The following is a 21,880-nucleotide window of genomic DNA, read 5'->3' as shown; positions in this document are numbered from 1 at the left end:
ATGAATTTCGCGCAGCAAAAAGAAGTGTGACAAGTGAGACTTGAACCCTTGATCTGCTTCTTGGATTTTCTCGACCATACCAACTGGTCATTGGATTCTACATTTGGCTCAAGATATTCATCACTTCCATACCCATCATGAGTTTGAGGAAAATAAAAGTGAGGGTCATGTATGTAATACATTTGATCATGGTTTGGTAGATCATCATACAAGTACTCATATGTAGGAGGAAAGTTAGAAGGATCCTCCACTTCAAAATCAGGATTTGAATCACTCATATCACAAATTTATGAAAAACCCTAACTTCAACCTCCCCCCCGAAAAAACTTCCTCTACTACTTCATTCTACTTCTCTCTCTAAATTATTTCTAAAACCCAACTTATAAATCAACTAACTAATCTAACTAATCTAATCATTTTAATTAAATTAGTGTTAATCATTGAGGGGGCATTTTAGCTATTTAGAAAAAATAAGGTTAAGGGGTGGCTTGGTTTTACTTCATAGTGACCACATTTTGTCTTATTGGGTATACCCCAATTAGTTTGGGTATACCCCAACCAAGTCAGGTAAAAATTGAATAAGTCACATGAATCAACTAGCTAAAACGAGGATGTGACCCACAAGATCCCATGAAAAGACTGCTAGCTTTCAACGGGTCCCACCACCTAGAGATATCAAGTGGATTATTGGTTACTTTTCTTTGTTTCGAAACAAACAGGAAAACCACGATTGATATAGGCTGATACCAAATTGTTTGGGGTTGATACCATTTCATATAGGACAAAAAGGTCTTAAGAAATCTTGACCGTTGGATCGGCTAAATGGTATCATCCCCCAGTAATTCCGGTATCAGCCCTTATCAATCTTGAGGAAAACTAGTAAAAAGTTCTCAGTCGGTCGGATCGATGGTCTCATATGTGATAAATAAACAGAACTGTATTCAGTTGCGATCTCCTTCCCAATGATCACAGTAATCTCACCCTTAATTTCGTCGGACCTTCATGTAGGAGTAAAATATCGCACCCTATCTGATATGCGAAGTAATGACCATCAAGACTGAGCGAACATAATCGCATACAACATATCTGAAATGACGCATCAGATGACGTCAGCTTAATCATGAGCAAAATGTGAAGAGTTGTGCGATATTAAGAGAACGTGTGAGAAGAGTCAATGTAAGCGTGCATTAATAACGCACGCCAGATCCGAAAATAAAGGCTTTATTAGCTGTCATCCACTATGTAAACTCCTATATAAGGATCCTAGCGACCTTGTATGAGGGGGAGATCTTTTTGAGCGATTAGACAAGATTTTAAGAGAGAGAAAGATTGTTTGGAGAGCAAGTTAGGATTATTTATCTCTTTGTATTCAATTTAAAGATTTTACTGAATATTCTTGTGATTCTTATGGAAATTACTTAGATTGTTCTATACATTTTAATGAATATCATCTCGGAATGATATACTTTGTTGGTGAATTTCTATAAAAACAAGTTTTGGATTCTTCATAGTTTATCACCTTTTCCTTAGAAATCTTTGAAAATTTTTGAAGCTTAGATCTAAAGAATTCCACCAAAAGTTCCAATCTCGGAAAAACAATTTTCATCGTTCAAGTTTTAAGGTCTTTAAGGGACAAATTTTCTTTAATTTTTTAACAACGAAACAAAGATGGCACAGAAATCATCTATGGAAGAAATAAGGATAATCAGAACGGAAAAAGGAGGCAGAAGTATACAATGTAATTCAATAACTAAAACGAGTATCTCCGATGCAGATTTTCACGCAGGAATAACAGGAAGAATATACAAACGTGATTATAAAGGAAAGAAGATCATGACGGTGGATAAAATATCTCCTTAAGGAATGAGAAAAGAGGAAGATAATGTTTGCAGCGGTTGCGATCTCGGAAGAAAACTTAAGGAGAACAAATCCCTTGGTGATTACATTAACCGCAGAGCGAAACGAAAAAGATGGAGGAATAAAAGAATCAGAAGAGTGGGCGATAGACAGAACTTTGGTAGACACGGGTAGTTCGGCATATATTTTGTTCTATCATGCATTCAAAGGAATGGGATACAAGGACGCGGATATGACGCGTTCTACATACAATATTTATGGTTTTAACAGAACGATAACAAAACCAAAAGGTGAAGTAACCATGCGAATATTGTTGGGATAAATATAAACACAGATAAAATTGTGCACGGTCGATATAGATTCACCATACAACATGCTATTGGGGAGACCTTGGGTGCATGCACTAAAAGGTGTAGCATCAACTCTCCATCAATGTGTGAGATTCCCAATACCAAGTGGAATAGAAAAAATTAAAGGAGATACAAAGAGTGCGAAGATTTGCAGTCAGATAGATGTAAAGAATTATGAAGGATGCGCGAAGAAGCGAAAAGATCGTTGGAGAAAAGCGAGAGAGATAAGGAAGGAAGAAGAATTAAGAATATACATGATAAGAGCACAAGAAGGAAGAGGAATATCAAGCGAAATTCCAGAAGAAGAGGGGGCACCAATACACAAAATAAAAAAACCAACATCACTAGAAGAACCAAAAGCCAATTTTACCGTAGCAGAGACGACAAAAAATATAAATATTGGAACAGAGGATGATCCAAAGATATTAAAAATTGGAACAAAGATGGGGAAAGAAGAGAAAGAGCGAACGATCAATATCTTACGAGAATACAAAGACATTTTCGCATGGAGTATGGATGAAATGCCAGGAATAGATCCTTCTGTAGCATGCCACAAATTGGATATCAACAAGAACGCACGACCATTCAAGCAAAGGATAAGAAAGATAGCAACCACATACCATCCTCAAATAGAAGCAGAGCTACAGAAGATGCTTGAGGCAGGAATAATAAGGTCAGCAAAATATGAAGATTGGATAGCAAATATGGTGGTGGTTCCAAAGAAGAATAATGGAATAAGGATTTGCATCGACTTCAGTGACTTAAACAAGGCATGTCCAAAGGAAAGCTTTCCATTACCAGACATACCGCAAATGCTTGAAGCAGCATCAGGAAATGATAGGCTCTCACTTATGGACGGATATAAAGGATACAATCAAATTCCTTTGGCTGAAGAACACCAAGAACATATTGCTTATTTCGCACCCAGAGGATTAAATTGGTATACAAAAATGCCTTTCGGTCTGAAAAATGCAGGTGCGACATACCAAAGAATGGTAGAAAAAGTATTTGCAAAGTGGATACACACAACATTGGAAGTTTATGTAGATGATATGTTGGTGAAGAGTAAAAAATATGAAGATTATGTTGAACACTTGAGAGAAATCTTTGAACAGATGCGGCAATTCAACATCAAGATAAATCCAGAAAAGTGTATTTTCAGAGTTGCGTAGGGAAAATTTTTAGGTTATCTTATATCCAAGGAAGGAATAGAAGTCGACCCAGAAAATGTATAAGCGGTATGTGACATGCCATTACCCGTGACTGTGAAAGATGTACAGAAATTGAATGGACTGCTAGCTTCATTGGGGCGGTTTATTTCGCATTCATCAGACAACTGCAAGCACTTCTTCAACATCCTAAAGAAGGGGACCAAGTTCGAATGGACGGAAGAATGCGACAAAGCATTGCAAAATATAAGGAAACCAGAAGAAGAATTATTAATATATCTGGCACCCACTCCGCACGCATTAAGATTGTCTTGTTACGTTTGGATAGAGGAGTAGAAAAGCTAATATACTACATAAGTAAAACATACAATGCCGCAGAGAAAAATTACTCAATGATTGAAAAGCTAATTCTCGCACTGGTTTATGCAACACAGAAACTTCGCATTTATTTTCAAGCCCATAAGATTAAAGTATTGACAAAAGTACCAATCAAGTCTGTAATGAAAATTCAAAAATATCAGGAAGAATCGAAAGTTGGAATGCACAAGTAGGACACAAGTAGGGAAGAAACATGGGACGCAAGCTCAAACATCCGTGGAACAGATTATACTTGAAGAAATATTGTCCGTAAGACATGCGGTGGTTACCGCACATATGAAGAAGACAATCCCATGCAACATAAAATGAAGTATATGCAGATGAAGATGCGAATTTTTCCACAAGGATGTAATATTCAAGCGGATGAATAAAAGTAAAGGCTTTGCTCTTTTATACATAACCAATATCTTAACAAAAAGGAAAAAATAAGACCTTAATAGAAGGCAACAGAAGTAAAGACTCCAATTAAGGAGGCTAGGCATCCAATTGTGGCGTGCACCCTTGTTCGGCATACATCAAGAGGCAATGATGAGACCTAATGTACGTCATAATTGGGGAAAACCTGGTTAGCATGACTCGGGGCAAAGCTGCATCGACCCTGAAACCCGAGTCATGGAGATTTGGGGTGAAATAAAATCCCATCCAGGAGAGGCGCCTATATCGAAATATTAAGGTGACAAGGTCTCTCCTAAGGAGTGCAAAAACTCGATCAAGGCGCCGAGGTACACGGTTGAGTCAAGAGTGCCTGGGGCGTCTGGATCGTACCTGGATGCTCTTGACTATGATGCACTCGGTCCGAAGAAACCCCACTTAAGATGCGGTCTTGTAACCATAAGCAATATCGTAGGAGGGATAAGAGACCGCCAAAACAACTGATTGTTGCATCACTGGATGGGAAGAGCCCACCGCAACCCGATAGGGGTAATCTTCCTTGAAGGGGCATTCAGGGGGAATATAAGGACGGCACCCTCCATTAGGGAGCTGAATTATGTCAAAAGACGCAAATACTATAAGGCTTTTACTCATGGAGGTATTAAGACTTGTCGTATTTGCGCATACATAAAATCTGCAGAGGCAATAATACAAGATTATGATAAGGCGAGATCAATGGGTCATTACACTAAAATGTAAAGACCGTCTGCGATCTCGTCGCACAGAAACAAATTAATATAATAGGAAAAATAAGACCTCTACTTAAGGAGGCCCAATAAGACCTCATGAGAAAAATTAAATTCGCACTAACATTGTTTTGCAGGAGATGTAACAGAAAAAAGGCTGCACATAATTACCCACATGTTTCTTACAAGGAATATAATAAGATGCAAGTATGGGAATTAAAACAAAAGATATATTATTTTCCTTGTCAAGAAACGAGTGTTAAGAACAAGAGTATGTTTCAAATACACCAAAATACATTGGGAAAGACACAAAATAACAAATAGAGAGAAAAGCTAGGCATCATTAGAAGGTGCATCTTGGTTAATCAAAGAAGTTTCAGCATCAACTTCACTGCCAGGATTGATACCAAAGCTTGGATCTTCAGGGAAGCCATCACCACATTTGTCCTTCTCAGACTGATCCTCTTGAAAGGGAACTTCAAGACCTTCCTCATCATCGCTTACATGTTCATAATCACTATCAGGCTTAGGAAGTTTCTCGTCATCGCTTATATCAAGAGGCGCCACATTCACCAAAGGAAGTGAATTGTCTAGGAGAATTTTGTTTACAAGATCTTGAGACTTAATATGAGCTCCACAAGCGACACCTTTCTCAGCATTCATGACGCCAACCTCCATGAAGTTCTCAAGATGTGAACATATCCTATTCGCTCGGTCTCGAGAAGAGGTAAGTGCAACTGAGAGTTTCGAACGTTCTTTACAGGGCCTTAGCCAAATCAGATCTTAATTGAGAAATGATGGACTAATGCAATTTCTCAGACTCTGCAAAAGAAATATAGAAATATAACTTGAGAGAATTTTCGCAACACCAAGATTTAAGTAATGTTTAGAGCATAGCTCAGTCAACCTCGCATGCGTTGCTATCTCAAGCATGTTTGTCAATGTTAGTGACCAAAACTATGAGTCTTGATTTATAGCCTACATAGCTAAGTCTCGGACTAGGATAGAAAAGTGTAGTTGAGCTCAAGGACTTCATGGCGATTCATCATACAAGAACGAAGATCTATACAAGGAACCGTGGAACTTCATCAACAAAAAGGTATGTGGAGACTTGAACTTATCTATCACTCAAAAGTCTATCTATTCTATCTCTTACTTCTTATGAGACAAAAGTCGTATGCTATACAGACTAGATCATACACACTTGACATTTCGAGTTGAGCATTCATTGCTTATCTTTTATCTCGAAATCGTGTGTTGGTAAAGCGTTTCGCTTTGATCAACTTTATCTTCACCTAGTGACAGAAGTCATGAAAAGTTTCAATCACTTTGAGAATTGGTCTGACGTGAATCGGTCTGTGAATAAAGGCTACATAGCATCCTCTGAAAATGTCCCAATGATTGAAATGAGAGTTTAGATTACATAACCATGTATTCCTAGAACCGAAGTTTTCGAACTTTGTTGATCAAGAGAAATCGGGAGGATTGTGGAATTGGCTTGCCAAGTCCGCGAACTGTCGGAAGTTCTCGACCGAGAATTTCTGCTGGGATTTCCAAAACTCGTTTGTGTGCTAAGTCCACGAACTGGCAGAAGTTCTCTTGCCGAGAATTTCTGCTGAGTTTGGAAAACTCAACCGATTAACTTAAGTCCGTGAACTTGTTTGTGAACTTAAGAGGTTATGATCTAAAGATGTGCTCTGAACAAGAAACATTAAATTACTAAGGAATGCTTTATGAAAACCGTGGCTATAATGTTCATGAGCCGATTCAATCGAATCGAATCATCTTTGTTTCAATTGTGTCTTGTGTAGTTACATACGATCTCATAGCAATTGAACAACTCTTTAACTAGTTCATTGGAGTCAATTGAACTAGTTATGGTGAAGAAGAACAAGGTTAATATGAAATGCTCATATGGTTAACCTTTTGGGTTACTATGTTGAACCAACATGAACGTGAACGTTTGGGCATGGTTTTCACGAGCCTAGTAAACGTATACCCAAGTGTGTGTGACAAGCTAAGTTTTCGATCTAACGTTTGAGAAATATTAGCTTGAATCTAAATCAGGTTTTCATCTAACAGTGAATAAGGATTGCTTTGTAACTAAGGCAAAACCCTGATTTGAAGGCTATATAAAGGAGACATATAGCATTGAGAAAAACTAACCCCCACACGTATGTGTGCTACTAGTGCTCTCTCTAGATTCGATCTCCATTAACCTTTGATTTTCTTCTCTAAAATCAAGTTAACGACTTAAAGACTTCATTGGGATTGTGAAGCCAGATCGATACTACTTTATCGTAGTTGTGTGATCTGATCTTGCATCTTCTATCGTACGAGTACAATTGATTGATTGGCTTGAGATCATGAGAGTTCTCTGATAGGAAAGATAAAGAAGTCACAAACATCTTCGTATAACTGTTTGTGGTTCCTCGACAAACCACCTGTGTAGTCAGGAAGGATTGTAGAGAGGTGATTGATTAATCTAGGTTGTTCTTCGGGAATATAAGACCGGATTATCAATTGGTTCCTGTTCACCTTGATTTTATATATTAAGAAGGATCAAAACCTAGGGTTTATCTGTGGGAGACATATTTATCCTTTGATAGACTTTTCTGTGTGAGACAGATATGTTTATTATCAAGTCTGTGATTTTGGGTTACAACAACTCTTGTTTGTGGGTGAGATCAGCCAAGGGAATCAAGTGCGTAGTATCCTGCTGGGATCAGAGGCGCAGGAGTATAACTGTCCTTGTATCAGTGGGAGATTGATAGGGGTTCAACTATAGTCCAGTCCGAAGTTAGCTTGGAGTATGCTAGTGTCTGTACCTTGCCAGACCCTGGGACCTAGTCTAGATTGAATACACACTGTATTAAGCCACTACAGACACTAGACTGTCTCCCATAGATAAACCTAAAATAGAACTTCTTTCAGTTCGCGGACTGGGTTCGCGAACTTGGCAAATACAATTCCTTCGGTTTCTCTCAATCAACAAAGTTCGAAAACTTCGGATTAAGGAGTACATGGTTATGTAATCTAAACTCACATTCCAATCATTGAGACATTCTCAGAGGACGTTATATAGACGTTATTCACAGACCGTTTCACGTCAGAGCAATTCTCAAAGTAATTGAAACTTTTCTTGACTTTCGTCACTAGGTGAAGATAAACTTGATCAAATAGAAACTCTTTACCAACACACGATTTCGAGAAAAATATAAGTAGTGAATACTCAGCTCGAAATGTCAAATGTGTATGATCCAGTCTATATAGCATACGACTTTTGTCTCATAAGAAGTAGGAGATATAATAGATAGACTTTTGAGTGATAGATAAGTTAAAGTCTCCACATACCTTTTTGTTGATGAAGTTCCACGGTTCCTTGTGTAGATCTTCGTCGTTGTATGATGAATCGCCATGAATTCCTTGAGTTCAACTACACTTTTCTATCCTAGTCTGAGACTTAGCTATGTAGGCTAGAAATAAAGACTCAAAGTTTTGATCACTAACATTGACAAACATGCTTGAGATAGCAACGCATGCGAGGTCGACTGAGCTACGCTCTAACAAATAAGATCATGAAAAAGTTTAGAGGACTAGGCGACTAGCTGGCTAGGTATAGACTAACTGTGAGTAATAGGTGGAGAGGTAGACATTTATGGCTAATGTCATAGATGTAGGATAACATGTGAGATATCCAAATCCTTTAAGACATGTATATGGTTTTGTGCACCCTGTCAAGTTTGGTTGGAAAGGGTTTAGTCTTGACTTGGGCTGTCGCCGCACGAAAAAGAGTGCACCTTAACTTTGCAGTTCAATACAAAACGTCTGGGAAGCAATTTTTCTGTAACCTTTGTAAATTTTTTTTTTGTTTTATTTTCTACCTCTGATAGATAACTCTGTATATTCTTTTTTCTTTGTTCTAATACATCTTAACTAAAAAAAAGATTCGCTCGAATGTTAAAACTCGGTGAAACGATTTGCAAAATACGGTCTAATGTTTTCAATTTTGGCTTAAATCGATCAATAAAACTTAGCTGAACTATTCGAAAATAAATTTTTGACCCGACTTTGCATCCTATCAATATTAATTTTCTTCCTCTCCAAAACTTGACGAGTTATTTGAAATTTGATTTGTTTTTCTATAGTATTAAAAGTATAAGTATAACGAATTTGACCTCATATTTGTCTTCTTTTACTAAAATTTGCTAGGTTCAATCACAAATCGAAAATTTGATAACTCAAATGTTTGGCCACTAACTCCTATTTTAGGTTCAATCACAAATAAAAAATTTGATAACAGAAAGTTGGACGCAAGAAATTGCTTTATTTACAAATGGAACATGACAAGGAAAAAAACTGATTTTAAACTGTACTTCACTAATTGCGCGTTCCGATACATATCCAGAAATAGTTTTTGGATTTTAGAAGTCAAAAAACAAGAAATTAGTTTGGGTGTCAAAACGACTTATAAAAGAAAAAAGTCGACTTTTGTGAAGGAAAATATCTTTGCTTCTGACATCTGCTTCTACAGAACCAGAAGCACTTCTTATATCTCGAAAATGTCTAATGGTACTTCTCTCATCTCCAAAACTTGCTACAAATCTCCTAAAAAACTACTGGTACATAACTCTCTTTTCCCATCTCGGAAATGTCTTGCCCAATGCCTCAATCAAATGTCACTCACTTCTTATTTATCTCTTTATTAATAATGTTACAATCAAAACTTAATCATACTCGTCCAATTTCATTCAAAAATAAAAAAGAGTAAACATGTTTATAGAAAAATCCAGTCGTAGTCACCAAGAAAAATTACTCAGCAGTAAAATCTTAAATATGAAAGATTTTGTTACCTTGTTCTTCCAGAATTTATAAACAGTTACTGGAATTAGATACTTTAGTTTTAAATAACAAATAAAATAAAATTTCCATATATATTCTTTCACTTAACATATTGAAATATGTCATGTCTCTTTTTATCTCTCATGACGAAAACAGACATGATATCCTGCTCTTTCATATTCGAGTCTTTCTTTTGAAATATAAACTCTCCCCAAATGTTTCTCACTGCTATTAGTCTCCATAAATTTCTGTAAAATTTCTCAGTTTATCTTTTTATTCATTTCATCTTGTTTCTAGGGAAGAAAAAAATTAAATTTGAAACCTAAATCATTTTCGCTATATAGATGGAAAAAGAATATATCGTATCCCAAAATCAATACGTTCCTTTCATCATTATTAGCTTGATTTTTTTGTTGATTGCAAAATATGTATTGTTGGATTTGGTAGCTCTTTGTTAAAGTTGAAATAGGATTTTGATGAATGAAAAAAATAACTTTGTTAGGATGAAATAAAATAATTCAATAGGTTAAAAATCAAGAGCAATCCTCAACGAAATCCAAAGGTTTGAGTCAAACCTTATGGAGCGACAAGGTTTGGGGCAATTAATGTTGACGGACTGTGCCAACTCGGTCAACCTGGTTGGCATTCAAAATACTTTTTAGCCCTCAACAGGGAAATGGGTAGACCTAGAAATTCATACCCGTACCGTAAGGACCCGAATTGCTTTTCTTTCTCTTCTCTATATTTCAACCTCCCCCTGTGCAGCTGTTCTACTTCTACCATGTTCTTCTTTACTCTTTAGCTACTCTTCGCCTAAACAATTCATACCTGTAGCAGAGATGGACGGGAATCCTCCAGGTGATGCAAAATTATTTTTCTTCTTTCACTTGTGATTAGTTTCTATTAAGCGTGTGTGTACGGTTTCACTTCTTCTTTCACTGTCGATGAAGCTAGTTATTTTCTAATCGAATACTAATTTAGTATGCGTGTGGCGGATTTTGTTAATTAGGGTTTTATTGTAGAAATCAATTAGAGTCAGTGTGATAATGTGAAAAAGATAGTTTTAATCTTTATATTTATGCTTCATCTGAATCGATTAGAAAGTTAAAGAATCTAGAGTCTATTGTGTTTTAAATTGGATAAGATTAAAAACGATGATTGGGTGAATTAGATAGAAACTTCTGCTATCAATTGGTTTTGACCTGGTGGGTGAAGGTTTAATTAGAGTTCTGTAGAAGGATTTTTGCCTGACGGGCAACTTAATGAACTGAATTTGAAAATTGATTAAACTTAGAATTTACTGATAATTAAGAGAGAAGAAGTATTTGTTTGCTCTCTTTATTTCTGTTTGATAAGCTTTGAGAACATGTTGGTAATTTTAGAAGCGTATTTTGGTTGTGGATTTGATGCCCTAGTAAGTGTAGGAGGCCTATGGTATCCAAATGCAGCAACGTTTGGATAGCTTATGTGAACGAGCGTAAGAGTTTAGTGATGCAAATTATTCAGATAGTAGGGTGATTGTAATAGTTATTTTTTTGTTGAAGTCTTGAAGCTGAGATATAACTGATGTCATTCTTTCTCCATATACTAGTATTGTATTATACCTACTTCTATCCAGATGTTCCCTCTAGTTATTTTGGTTGCATTCTTATCGTGGGTCTGTTGTTCTCAATATGTTTGTTATATTTCCATCTTTTGTACTGTGTTTGTGTGGCATATAGGCTCATATGTGAAGTGTATGTTTCGTGATTTAAAATGGGTTCTTAGGTTAAACCAGTGGTGCTTCAACTACAGGACGGTGACAGTTCCTGCCTAGTGGGTGTATGTCGTTTGAATCTTTGGCAAGTTGATCAGAGAAGAATATTATTTAGAGATGTGTGTACTAAATCAGAGAAGGCATATCTGTAGCTTTACATTTGGAGTTGTGTATTTTTTTGCATTACTTATCTATCTCGAAAGTGCGTTATATGATGCTTAACTCAGATATTCTTTGTTTGCAGCGCAATTATTTTTGGAGTATCAGCAGAATCTATGCAACGCTCATATGATTTTTGAGAGATTCGTGTACAAACGGTACTCCTTTTGATGCCGAGACACTGTATTCTCAAGGGGAGTTGTGCCAAATGACATTGATGTGCATGTGCATCGTATGCCAGAACATCTAAAGGTACTTGTTTCAGTTTGTTCATGAACCCTGAACTCATTTACCTATATATTATTTTCCCTCGCCATAAATATATATTATAAGGCAAGTACCAGTTTTCATTTTTAACTGTCATGTATGCCCACATATTGGTGTTTAGAACATAGGGGGATTTGTAGGTCAGAATTATGATCATTGGTACACACTGGTGTCAGTGATGAAGGTGGAACGACCACATCTGAGGGATAAACTTGCCAACTGTTGCGGTTTTTTATAGGAGAGTTGGACTTGCAAGATTTAAATGCCATTGCAAACAAACATTTTGTTCTATTTATCGATACAAGGATAAGCATAATTATCAATTTGATTACAAAAGTACAACGCAAGACCAGATTACGAAAGCTAATACAGTTGTGAAAGCAAATAAGACTGAGACGATTTGGTTGTGGCAATGCAGCAGAGAAGTAGTGAAATGTCTCTGATACTACTAGATTTTTAATATAAGGTGTATTGGCTTGTCTACAAAGTAAGATGGCTAAATCTCTTTCCCTGGTGGATTAAATCTACAGTATGTATCAACTAGGAGTTTGATAAACATGTACAGTTAGATGTTTCACTTGGAAGTTATAATCCAAGTAAGTTAATACGGCCAAGTACCGATGGTCCCAACTAATTTTATACTATCATTTTATTGTTTATCCAATTTATTAAATATGATAGTTTTGTAATTTTACCCAGTTTATTTTATTGGACACCACTGGGAAGAATAAGTGTATTTTTTTTTCGTCTTATACTGGACAGTGGAAGGCTTCCTGTTCAGCAACCAGCAACGTACCAGTTTACTGCAAAGGCATTGGAAGGCTTTTTTTCGAGTCAGATTAAAATGGTTAATAATAGTATTAAAGTACTCGGGACCAATTAGTATGTATTTGTCGAACTAATATAGTTGGGGTACCTATCTTATGGAGTACTATTAAATTAGTTAGGTAAGTTTTGTATCAAAAAATTTTAAATTAGTTAGGTACGTGTGCAGTAAACCACTCAAGATTACCTGTCAATGTTTTTATTTGGCATTTGTAGAAGAAGATTTTTTTTAAACTTTTGTTAGACTGAATGAAAGAAAAAGAACGCGAGTATGCATTGACATACCGGAAAGACATAACATGTTCACTCCCAGACATGAGTTAAACTTAAAAATTACTGTCGCTTATGATGGAAAATGAATTGCTTATTGGGGAAGAGAAGACGCAACTATGACTACCTCTCTCGGTCGGTAACAAAAGCCATTTTTGTTTGTTTTTTTGTTTTGCAGGTTATCATTTATATACCTGAAACTGCTCAATTGTGCTTTGGAATTTTTTTATACCATTCTTTTGTATGTTTACTCTGTATTGTGCTCTGCAATTTCTAAATTGATCCTAAAATGTGCTCTGTTCGTGTGCAGGTTCTAGCAAGCAATACGATATTCCTCGGTGTAGTAATCTTTCTCCCCTTTTCAATAGGCCGAATCATTCTCTACTATATTTCCTGGTTTTTCTCCACAGCTGCAAGTCCCATGTTCTCGATGTTCTCCACTGTTGTTACAAATTTGTCATCTGAAACACATAAAGACGGCTTGCTTTCTCAAGCTTTGGAAGTGGTTGCCGAAACTTCGAATGCAACTACTACTGGACTAGATTTAGTTTAAAAAAGTGTCGGAAAATGACGAGTAGATGCTAGCTCACGGCTATCTGATGCCACTACTCTTGCTACAGGTTGCATATTTATTGTTTCTATGGTATTTTTCTATCTTGGAATCGTTGCTTTGATACGCTATGTTAAGGGTGAGGCTCTGTTTGTGGGGAGACTTTATGGCATCACTTTAATAGCAAATGCTTAGTAGAGAATTCCTGATAGCTATTAGGAACTTAATGACTATGGTCAAGGTTGCATCTCTTCTGGTAGTTAAGCTTGGGGTTTTTCCTTTGATGTGCAGTTATCATGTGACTAGGAGTATTTTGTTCATGATGATCCAAGTATGTAAAGATTCTGAAAGATTTTGCCCAGTGATGAATGAAACGGCCGGTTTCCATGTAGTTTCTTTTTCTGAAAGCTTCAATTTTAATTTAACGTTATTTACCAACTAGTGATGGCTCCAAATGCAATTAAAATAAAAACCATCTGCATTCAAGTGCAGTGAAAAGAATTAAAATTTGACAGAAACACCTGTGACGAAGCTGTACGTTACGGAAACCACTAGAGAACCTTAAATATGTTTGGATCTTTCCAAGGACCCTTGTCAGACCTAATGGTTGCAGCAAAGGAGGTGGCCCAAGTTCTGGTGGTCATGTAGTAGTAATGTAGGAAGAAGAGGGAGGAGAAACTGGATGACAAACTGAGAGAAATAGCCAGAGGGATAGAAGAATTGGGATACACACTACTATCCATTTCCTATCCGGGTAAACCTTTGAAACCCAAATAAAGATTAACTATGGCTGGAAACTAACTGTGCTTCAAGGGTGAACTTGGAATTTTTTTTCCAAGACTTAACAAATAGAAACGGACACACTCGGCTGTCCTTTTATATAGGTTGAATGAAAGGTGGGCTGTATCGGTGGGAAAATCCAAAGCTTTGGATTCATTGAGGATTGCTCAAAAATCAAGACAAAAGTACTTACAATTAGTGTTTAATTAGGTTCTTGTTACGTAAACATGAGTTAAGAGATGGCCCACCACGTAAACATGAGTTAAGAGATGGCCCACCATTTTACCGCCTAAGAAAAATCGAGAAGTGTCCCGTTAATTCTCCACCTCCTCTAGTTTGGATAAAGATGTATTATTTAAACTCTAAATGCTTAATCTCTAAGAAATTAGACACGTCAATGACAGGTGTTTTTGTAAGCATCGTTCTGTCATGCTAGCTCCTCTATAAATATCCCTAATGGGCTCCTTGTACGGGTGTGTATTAAGAAGCATAAAGAAGAGTAATAAAATTTCTCTCACTTTCCTTTGCTTACAAATTTTGTGTATTATGTAGTCTGTGTCCTCATGTTTGCCGCATGCGTTAGCTTAAGTTGGTGACTCTAACACTAGTACACCACTTACTATATATCTATATTACTGTTTGATTTAATGATCAAACAGTTCCATTAGCGAATAAAATATAAGACGTTATCAGCACGAATCGCTCCCGACGCTCGACGGCCAAGTTACTATTGTTCAAAAACTAAAATACAGGGAATATAGGTAGTTGTTGTTTCTTTGAGTATTTTTCTTAAATGGAAAATCTAACGAAACTCGAATTCGCAGGTCTTGACATCTCAGGAAATAATTATATTTCTTGGGCACTTGATGCCGAGCTTCATTTGGAAGCTAAAGGCCTCGGAAAAACTATTACGGAAGGAAACAACGCGTCCAACCAGGACCGCGCTACGGCTCTAATTTTCCTTCGCCACCATCTCCATGATGATTTAAAAAGGGAATATTTGACAGTTAAAGATCCATTTACTTTATGGAACTGTCTGAAAAAACGGTTTGACCACCTGAAGTTGGTCATACTTCCAAAGGCTCGGAATGATTGGTTGAACTTGCGGCTGCAAGATTTTCGATCAGTGGCAGCTTATAATTCTGCTTTATTTAAAATTACCTCGACATTAAAATTGTGCGGGGAAAATGTCACTGCGAACAAATGTTAGAGAAAACATTTACAACTTTTCATGCCTCGAATGTGCTCCTGCAGCAGCAATATCGAGAACGTAAATTTACAGAATATTCCGAGCTAATTTCCTGTTTGTTGATTGCAGAACAGAATAATGAGCTTTTGTTAAGAAACCATGAAGCTCGTCTTGTTGGTTCCGCAGCGGTGCCTGAAGCACACGCTGCTACGCATATTAGACGAGGAAATAATCATGGTAACAAAGGCAAACATGGAAATGGTAAAGGAAACCAACGTGGGGGCCACAAAAATGAACGAGGAAAGGGTGTTCGTTACCAGCCGTACCGACGACCGCTAAAAATTGCGGAACCAAAGGAACCGAAGCAAGAAAAGGGAAAGGGTTCTTCTAGTCAACCTCCTCATAAAAGTGTTTGCTATCGGTGTGGCTTAACTGATCACTGGCAGCGTACCTGTCGTACGCCAGAACATTTTGTTAGGCTCTATCAGGCGTCCCTGAAGCGACCTGCTGAAAACATAGAAACAAATTTAATTGAAGCCAGTGCCCCCAGTACCAGTGATACCCACTTGGATGTATCTGATTATCTCGTCGACCCTGAAGGTGGCGAGCCTAGTCAGTTTTATTTTGATGAGCTGTAGAACTGTTTCTTCCTTATGCCTTGTAGTATATTTCCTTGTGTTTTCTGTATTTTTCTTTTTCTTTCTTGTTGTAATTTTGGGTGTGTCCTTTTTGGTGATGTATACCACATTTTTTTGGTGTAATATAAGTGGACATTTTGATAGTATTGTTGTTTAATTTTCTCTCGTCTATTTGTGTTGAAGGATATGGATTCCAGAAGTAATCTATCCAAAATGGACGATGGAGATGTTTGTTTGGTTGACAGTGGAACAACAAACACAATTTTTCGAACCCATAAATATTTTATAACCTTGAAGAGGTTTAAAGGTAATGTGAATACCATTTCGGGTTCGAGTAATATGATAGACGGCTCCGGAAGAGCGTGTATCATTCTACCAGGAGGTACAAAATTAATTATTGAAGACGCCTTATACTCTACCAGATCCCAAAGGAATCTGTTGAGTTTTAAAGATATTCGGCGTAATGGTTACCACCTTGAAACAGCGGATGAGCATAATATGGAGTACCTGTATATTACTTCATCTGCCTCGTGCCAGAAACACATTGTGAAGAGGCTTAAGGCCATCTCTTCTGGGTTATATCTTACGAGAATTCGAATTGTCGAATCTCATATTGTCATTAACCAGAAGTTTAATGACCCTGAATTATTCAAGCTTTGGCATGACCGGCTTGGACACCCAGGTTCTACCATGATGAGTAGAATAATACAAAATGCTCATGGACATCCGTTACAAAACCAGAAGCTTTTGTTAAGTAAGGATATGAATTGTGTTGCTTGTTCCCTAGGAAAACTGGTTATAAAACCATCCTTAACCAAAGTTATTATTGAGTCACCAACATTCCTACAGAGGATACATGGTGACATTTGTGGGCCTATCCACCCACACTGTGGACCATTTCAATACTTTATGGTATTGATAGACGCATCTGCTAGATGGTCTCATGTCTGCTTATTATCAACACGTAATGTTGCATTTGCCAGACTGCTTGCCCAAATTATTCGGTTGCGAGCCCATTTTCCGGACTTTCCTATTAAGTCCATTCGGCTTGATGGCGCTAGTGAATTTACATCTAAGGCTTTTGATGCTTATTGCCTTTCAGTTGGTATTGATGTCGAGCATTCTGTAGCACATGTGCACACTCAGAATGGATTAGCTGAGTCTTTTATAAAGCATCTTCAGTTGGTTGCTCGACCCATGCTTATGAGGACTAAATTACCAGTTTCTGCATGGGGACATGCTATTTTGCACGCAGCGGCTTTAGTCCGACTTCGACCAACTGCTAGCCATCAATACTCCCCTCTACAACTTGTCCTGGGGAAGCAACCAGATATTTCGCACTTACGTGTCTTTGGTTGTGCTGTTTATGTGCCTATTGCACCACCACAACGCACTAAATTCGGTCAACAACGTCGCCTTGGTATTTATGTTGGTTTTGATTCACCGTCTATTATAAGGTATTTAGAGCCTTTAACAGGTGATGTCTTTACAGCCAGATTTGCAGATTGTCATTTTGATGAGACACTTTTCCCGCCGTTAGGGGGAGATGATAAGCCGTCAAAAACGGCGGTGAAATATCTTGGTACACACCAAGTCTGTCTCATCTTGACCCTTGCACTAATCAATCTGAAATTGAGGTGCAAAAGATTATACATCTGCAAAATATTGCAAACCAAATGCCTGATGCATTTACTGATACTGGTCGAATTACAAAATCCTATGTGCCTGCTAGAAATGCTCCAGCTCGATGATTGATGTACCGACGGGACAAATTGGGAGCCCAGCGGCAAACGAGTCATCAAAGCCACGCCTGAAGCGTGGACGACCAATTGGTTCAAAAGATTCTGTCCCTCGAAAGAGGAAGAGCCAATCTGTCTCAATCAAAGGTAGTGCTCCTGAAGAGGCTACAGATAGTGCTCCTGAAGAGACAATCAAAGAACGATCCACTTTCTCTGATGAACCTCCTGAAGAGAATAAAGTCTCCGCTGAGACACAGGTACCTGTGAATGAGGAAATTTCCATAAATTATGCATGCGACAGAGAAGTGTGGGATCGTAATACAATAATTGTCGACGATATATTTTCATTCTCAGTAGCTACTGAAATCGCCACAGATAATGATGATATTGAACCACACTCTATAAGAATGTCGACAAAGAGACGACTGGCCTAAATGGAAAGTGGCAATCCAAGATGAATTGGAATCTCTCTCTAAACGCAACGTTTTTGGGCGCCCAATACAGACACCAGAAAATGTGAATCCTGTAGATTACAAATGGGTGTTTGTAGAAAGCGTAATGAGAGCAATAAAGTCGTTCGCTATAAAGCACGACTAGTGGCAAAGGGTTTCCTACAGAAACCTGGGATTGACTATGAAGAGACATACTCCCCTGTTATGGATGCAATTACCTTTCGATATTTAATTAGTCTGGCAGTCTCTGGAAGGTTTGACATGCATCTAATGGACGTGGTCACTGCGTATCTATATGGCAAGCTAGATACAGATATTTATATGAAACTTCCGGAAGGATTCAAATTACCTGAAGGGAAACCACGTCATATGTATTCACTAAAATTAAATAGAGCTCTATATGGATTGAAACAATCCGGGCGAATGTGGTATAATCGCCTCAGTGAATACCTAATAAAAGAGGGATATGTAAACAATCCTATTTGCCCATGTGTATTTATTTAAAAGACAGAATCTGGAATTGCAATAATAGCTGTATATGTAGATGACATCAAATTAATTGGAACTCCTGGTGAACTCTCCAAAGCAATTGAATGCTTAAAGAAGGAGTTCGAGATGAAAGATCTCGGTAAAACAAAATTTTTTCTTGGCCTACAACTTGAGCATTATGAAAGCGGAATTCTTGTTCATCAATCCACTTACACAGAGAAAATCTTGAAACGTTTTAAAATGAATGAAACATATCCGCTTAGCACCCAATGGTTGTAAGATCCCTTGATCCCAAAAGAGATCCATTTCTTCCTAAAGAGGAGGATGAAGCACTTCTTGGTCCGGAAGTACCATACTTAAGTGCAATTGGGGCTTTATTATATTTATCTCAATGTACCAGGCCTGATATTTCTTTTGCAGTAAATTTATTAGCCAGGTATAGTTCTGCGCCAACAAAAAGACATTGGACAGGGGTAAAACAGATTTTCCGTTACTTTCGTGGTACTACTGACATGGGTTTATTCTACTCGAAAGATTCTTTATACTATCCACAGATAACAGGATATAGAGATGCTGGATATCTATCAGATCCGCACAAAGGAATCTCTCAGACAGGGTACGTTTTTACCGTCGGCGGTACTGCAATCTCATGGCGTTCCTGTAAGCAGAGCATCCCAGCTACTTCCTCGAATCACTCCGAGATAATTGCTCTCCATGAAACAAGTAGAGAATGTGTATGGTTACGGTCATTAATCGAACACATCAGAAGCTCTTGCGGTCTGACTTCCATAACTACTGTGCCAACGACAATTTGTGAAGACAACTCGGCGTGCATAGCACAAATGAAAGAAGGCTACATCAAGGGTGATAGAGTAAAGCACATTTCACCGAAGTTATTTTATTCTCACCACCTCCAGAAAAATAAGGAGATTGATATCCAGAAGATACAATCTTGTGAGAATTATGCTGATCTATTCACCAAGTCTCTGCCGACTAAAGTTTTTCGGAAGTTGGTATATGGAATCGGAATGCGCCACATGTACAAGCAGACAAATTAACAAAGGTTTTGTTCAGGGGGAGTTTTGGACTATAACGCATTGTACTCTTTTTCCTTCGCCAAGGTTTTGTCCCATTGGGTTTTTCCTTGTCAAGGTTTTAACGAGGCAGCATACGCGTGTCCAACACCGTTCTAAGATTTTTTTGTTGTACTCTTTTTCCTTCGTCCGAATTTTGTCCCACTGGATTTTACCGGCAAGGTTTTAGTGAGGCAATGTTCTTAAGAATAGTGGTCCAAGGGGAAGTGTTACGTAAGCATGAGTTAAGAGATGGCCCATCATTTTACCGCCTAAGAAAAATCGAGAAGTGTCCCGTTAATTCTCCACCTCCTCTAGTTTGGATAAAGATGTATTATTTAAACTCTAAATGCTTAAGCTCTAAGAAATTAGACACGTCAATGACAGGTGTTTTTGTAAGCATCGTTCTGTCATGCTAGCTCCTCTATAAATACCCCTAATGGGCTCCTTGTACGGGTGTGTATTAAGAAGCATAAAGAAGAGTAATAAAATTTCTCTCACTTTCCTTTGCTTACAAATTTTGTGTATTATATAGTCCGTGTCCTCATGTTTGCCGCATGCGTTAGCTTAAGTTGGTGACTCTAACACCAGTACACCACTTACTATATATCTATATTACTGTTTGATTTAATGATCAAACAGTTCCATTAGCGAATAAAATATAAGAGTTCTAATAAAAGTTCGAGCAATCATAAAAAACTTAATCATATGAACACAAAAGTACTTAATTAGAGCTTTGAACATGAGTATGATTTTACTTTATAAAAAAAAAGAGTATGATATTAATTTTAATCTTAATTATTGAGATTGGAGTTCTGAAACAGAAGGGAAGATGAAAAGTTAGAGAGAGGAGGGGGAGTCATATGGATATTGTGTCTAATTAATTTGTCTTTTAATGTAGGGTACAAATGTAATGAAAACATCTTTATTAAAGAAATTATGTAATTGTTCCTCTAATACTCCCTCTGTTCTAAATTATTAGTCCGTTTTGACTAAGTCAAGATATTAAGGAGATTGAAGGAGTGTACAAAATCATCCCTATTAAATGATATATTATTACTAAAATTAAAAGGAGTATATGGAGTATGTAAGAAAAATACATTGATAATTATAATATTTGTAGATATATTTAAATAGAAGATAAAAATAAAAATCTTTATGGATTGATTTAGTAGATTTATTTTCTATTGAGGAAGATATCATTTAATATTTAGATTTGTGATATTTAAAATAATTTTGTAATTGTAAAAGTTTTAAGGATATATTCGAGAATTTGACTAAAAAATATGATTATAAACAGAAATTAAACAATATTTTAGGACAAATGAAAATAAAATAGAGGACGGAAATTTTAGGACAGACGGAGTAACACATTTATATTTTCAATGTCGCTAACAGATGATAATATCCCTCTTAAATTGTATATGGGTGCAGTAAGTTAATAAAACCCAAATATGAAATGCATTTCAGCTTAGGCAAGAAGGAAACAGATAATCATCAAAAATTGAGATACATCAGGCTACTTTTTGATGTACATTTCGGAGTATCGGGATCAACAATTACATGTTTACCAATTCCGTAAAAAGCGGAACAAAAGCCCATTTCTTCGACAAACTCAGTGTCGTTTGCCATATGACCGGACTCATTTTAAAAAAACAAAAATTCTCCTTGTCTGGATTAGTTACGGGTAGCTTGTCTTGATAGGGTGAGAGCAACAGATAAATTATGCAGTTGCGGATATCAGGTGGAGAATACTTGTTGTTCGTGAATGCGAAGATGAATCTCCATGTCACCTACTTCTTCACTGCACTTATCTCGACAAGTGTGAAACTCTTTGAATACCATTTTCTCATTCGCCAGATGTAGGCGAAGCTTTATGGTTATTTCCGGGAGGCCTTGCCACATATAAAAGGTCAAATGTTATCTTGGCTAAAACTGGCCTATGGCCAAACCAAATTGTGGTGTAGACACTCAAACAG

General features: G+C 37.2%; 1 protein-coding gene and 1 long non-coding RNA gene across 2 annotated transcripts; both read left to right on the top strand.

Annotated features, from left to right (window-relative positions):
• The first annotated feature begins 10,451 nt into the window (after positions 1 to 10,451).
• Positions 10,452 to 13,932, top strand: LOC113349545. The gene is made up of 3 exons (XR_003360251.1): positions 10,452 to 10,572; positions 11,715 to 11,881; positions 13,302 to 13,932. It is a non-coding gene; the product is annotated as an uncharacterized LOC113349545 (long non-coding RNA).
• Positions 13,933 to 15,524: 1,592 nt separating this feature from the next.
• Positions 15,525 to 16,148, top strand: LOC113352326. Its single transcript, XM_026596159.1, has one exon. The coding sequence runs from the start codon at positions 15,525 to 15,527 to the stop codon at positions 16,146 to 16,148; it is 624 nt and encodes a 207-aa protein (XP_026451944.1).
• Positions 16,149 to 21,880: the final 5,732 nt, after the last annotated feature.

The sequence above is a fragment of the Papaver somniferum genome, chromosome 2 (assembly GCF_003573695.1).
Source record: "Papaver somniferum cultivar HN1 chromosome 2, ASM357369v1, whole genome shotgun sequence".
Lineage (NCBI taxonomy): Eukaryota > Viridiplantae > Streptophyta > Magnoliopsida > Ranunculales > Papaveraceae > Papaver > Papaver somniferum.
The sequence above is the reverse complement of the archived record's forward strand: the minus strand, read 5'-3'. Positions and strand labels throughout refer to the sequence as shown.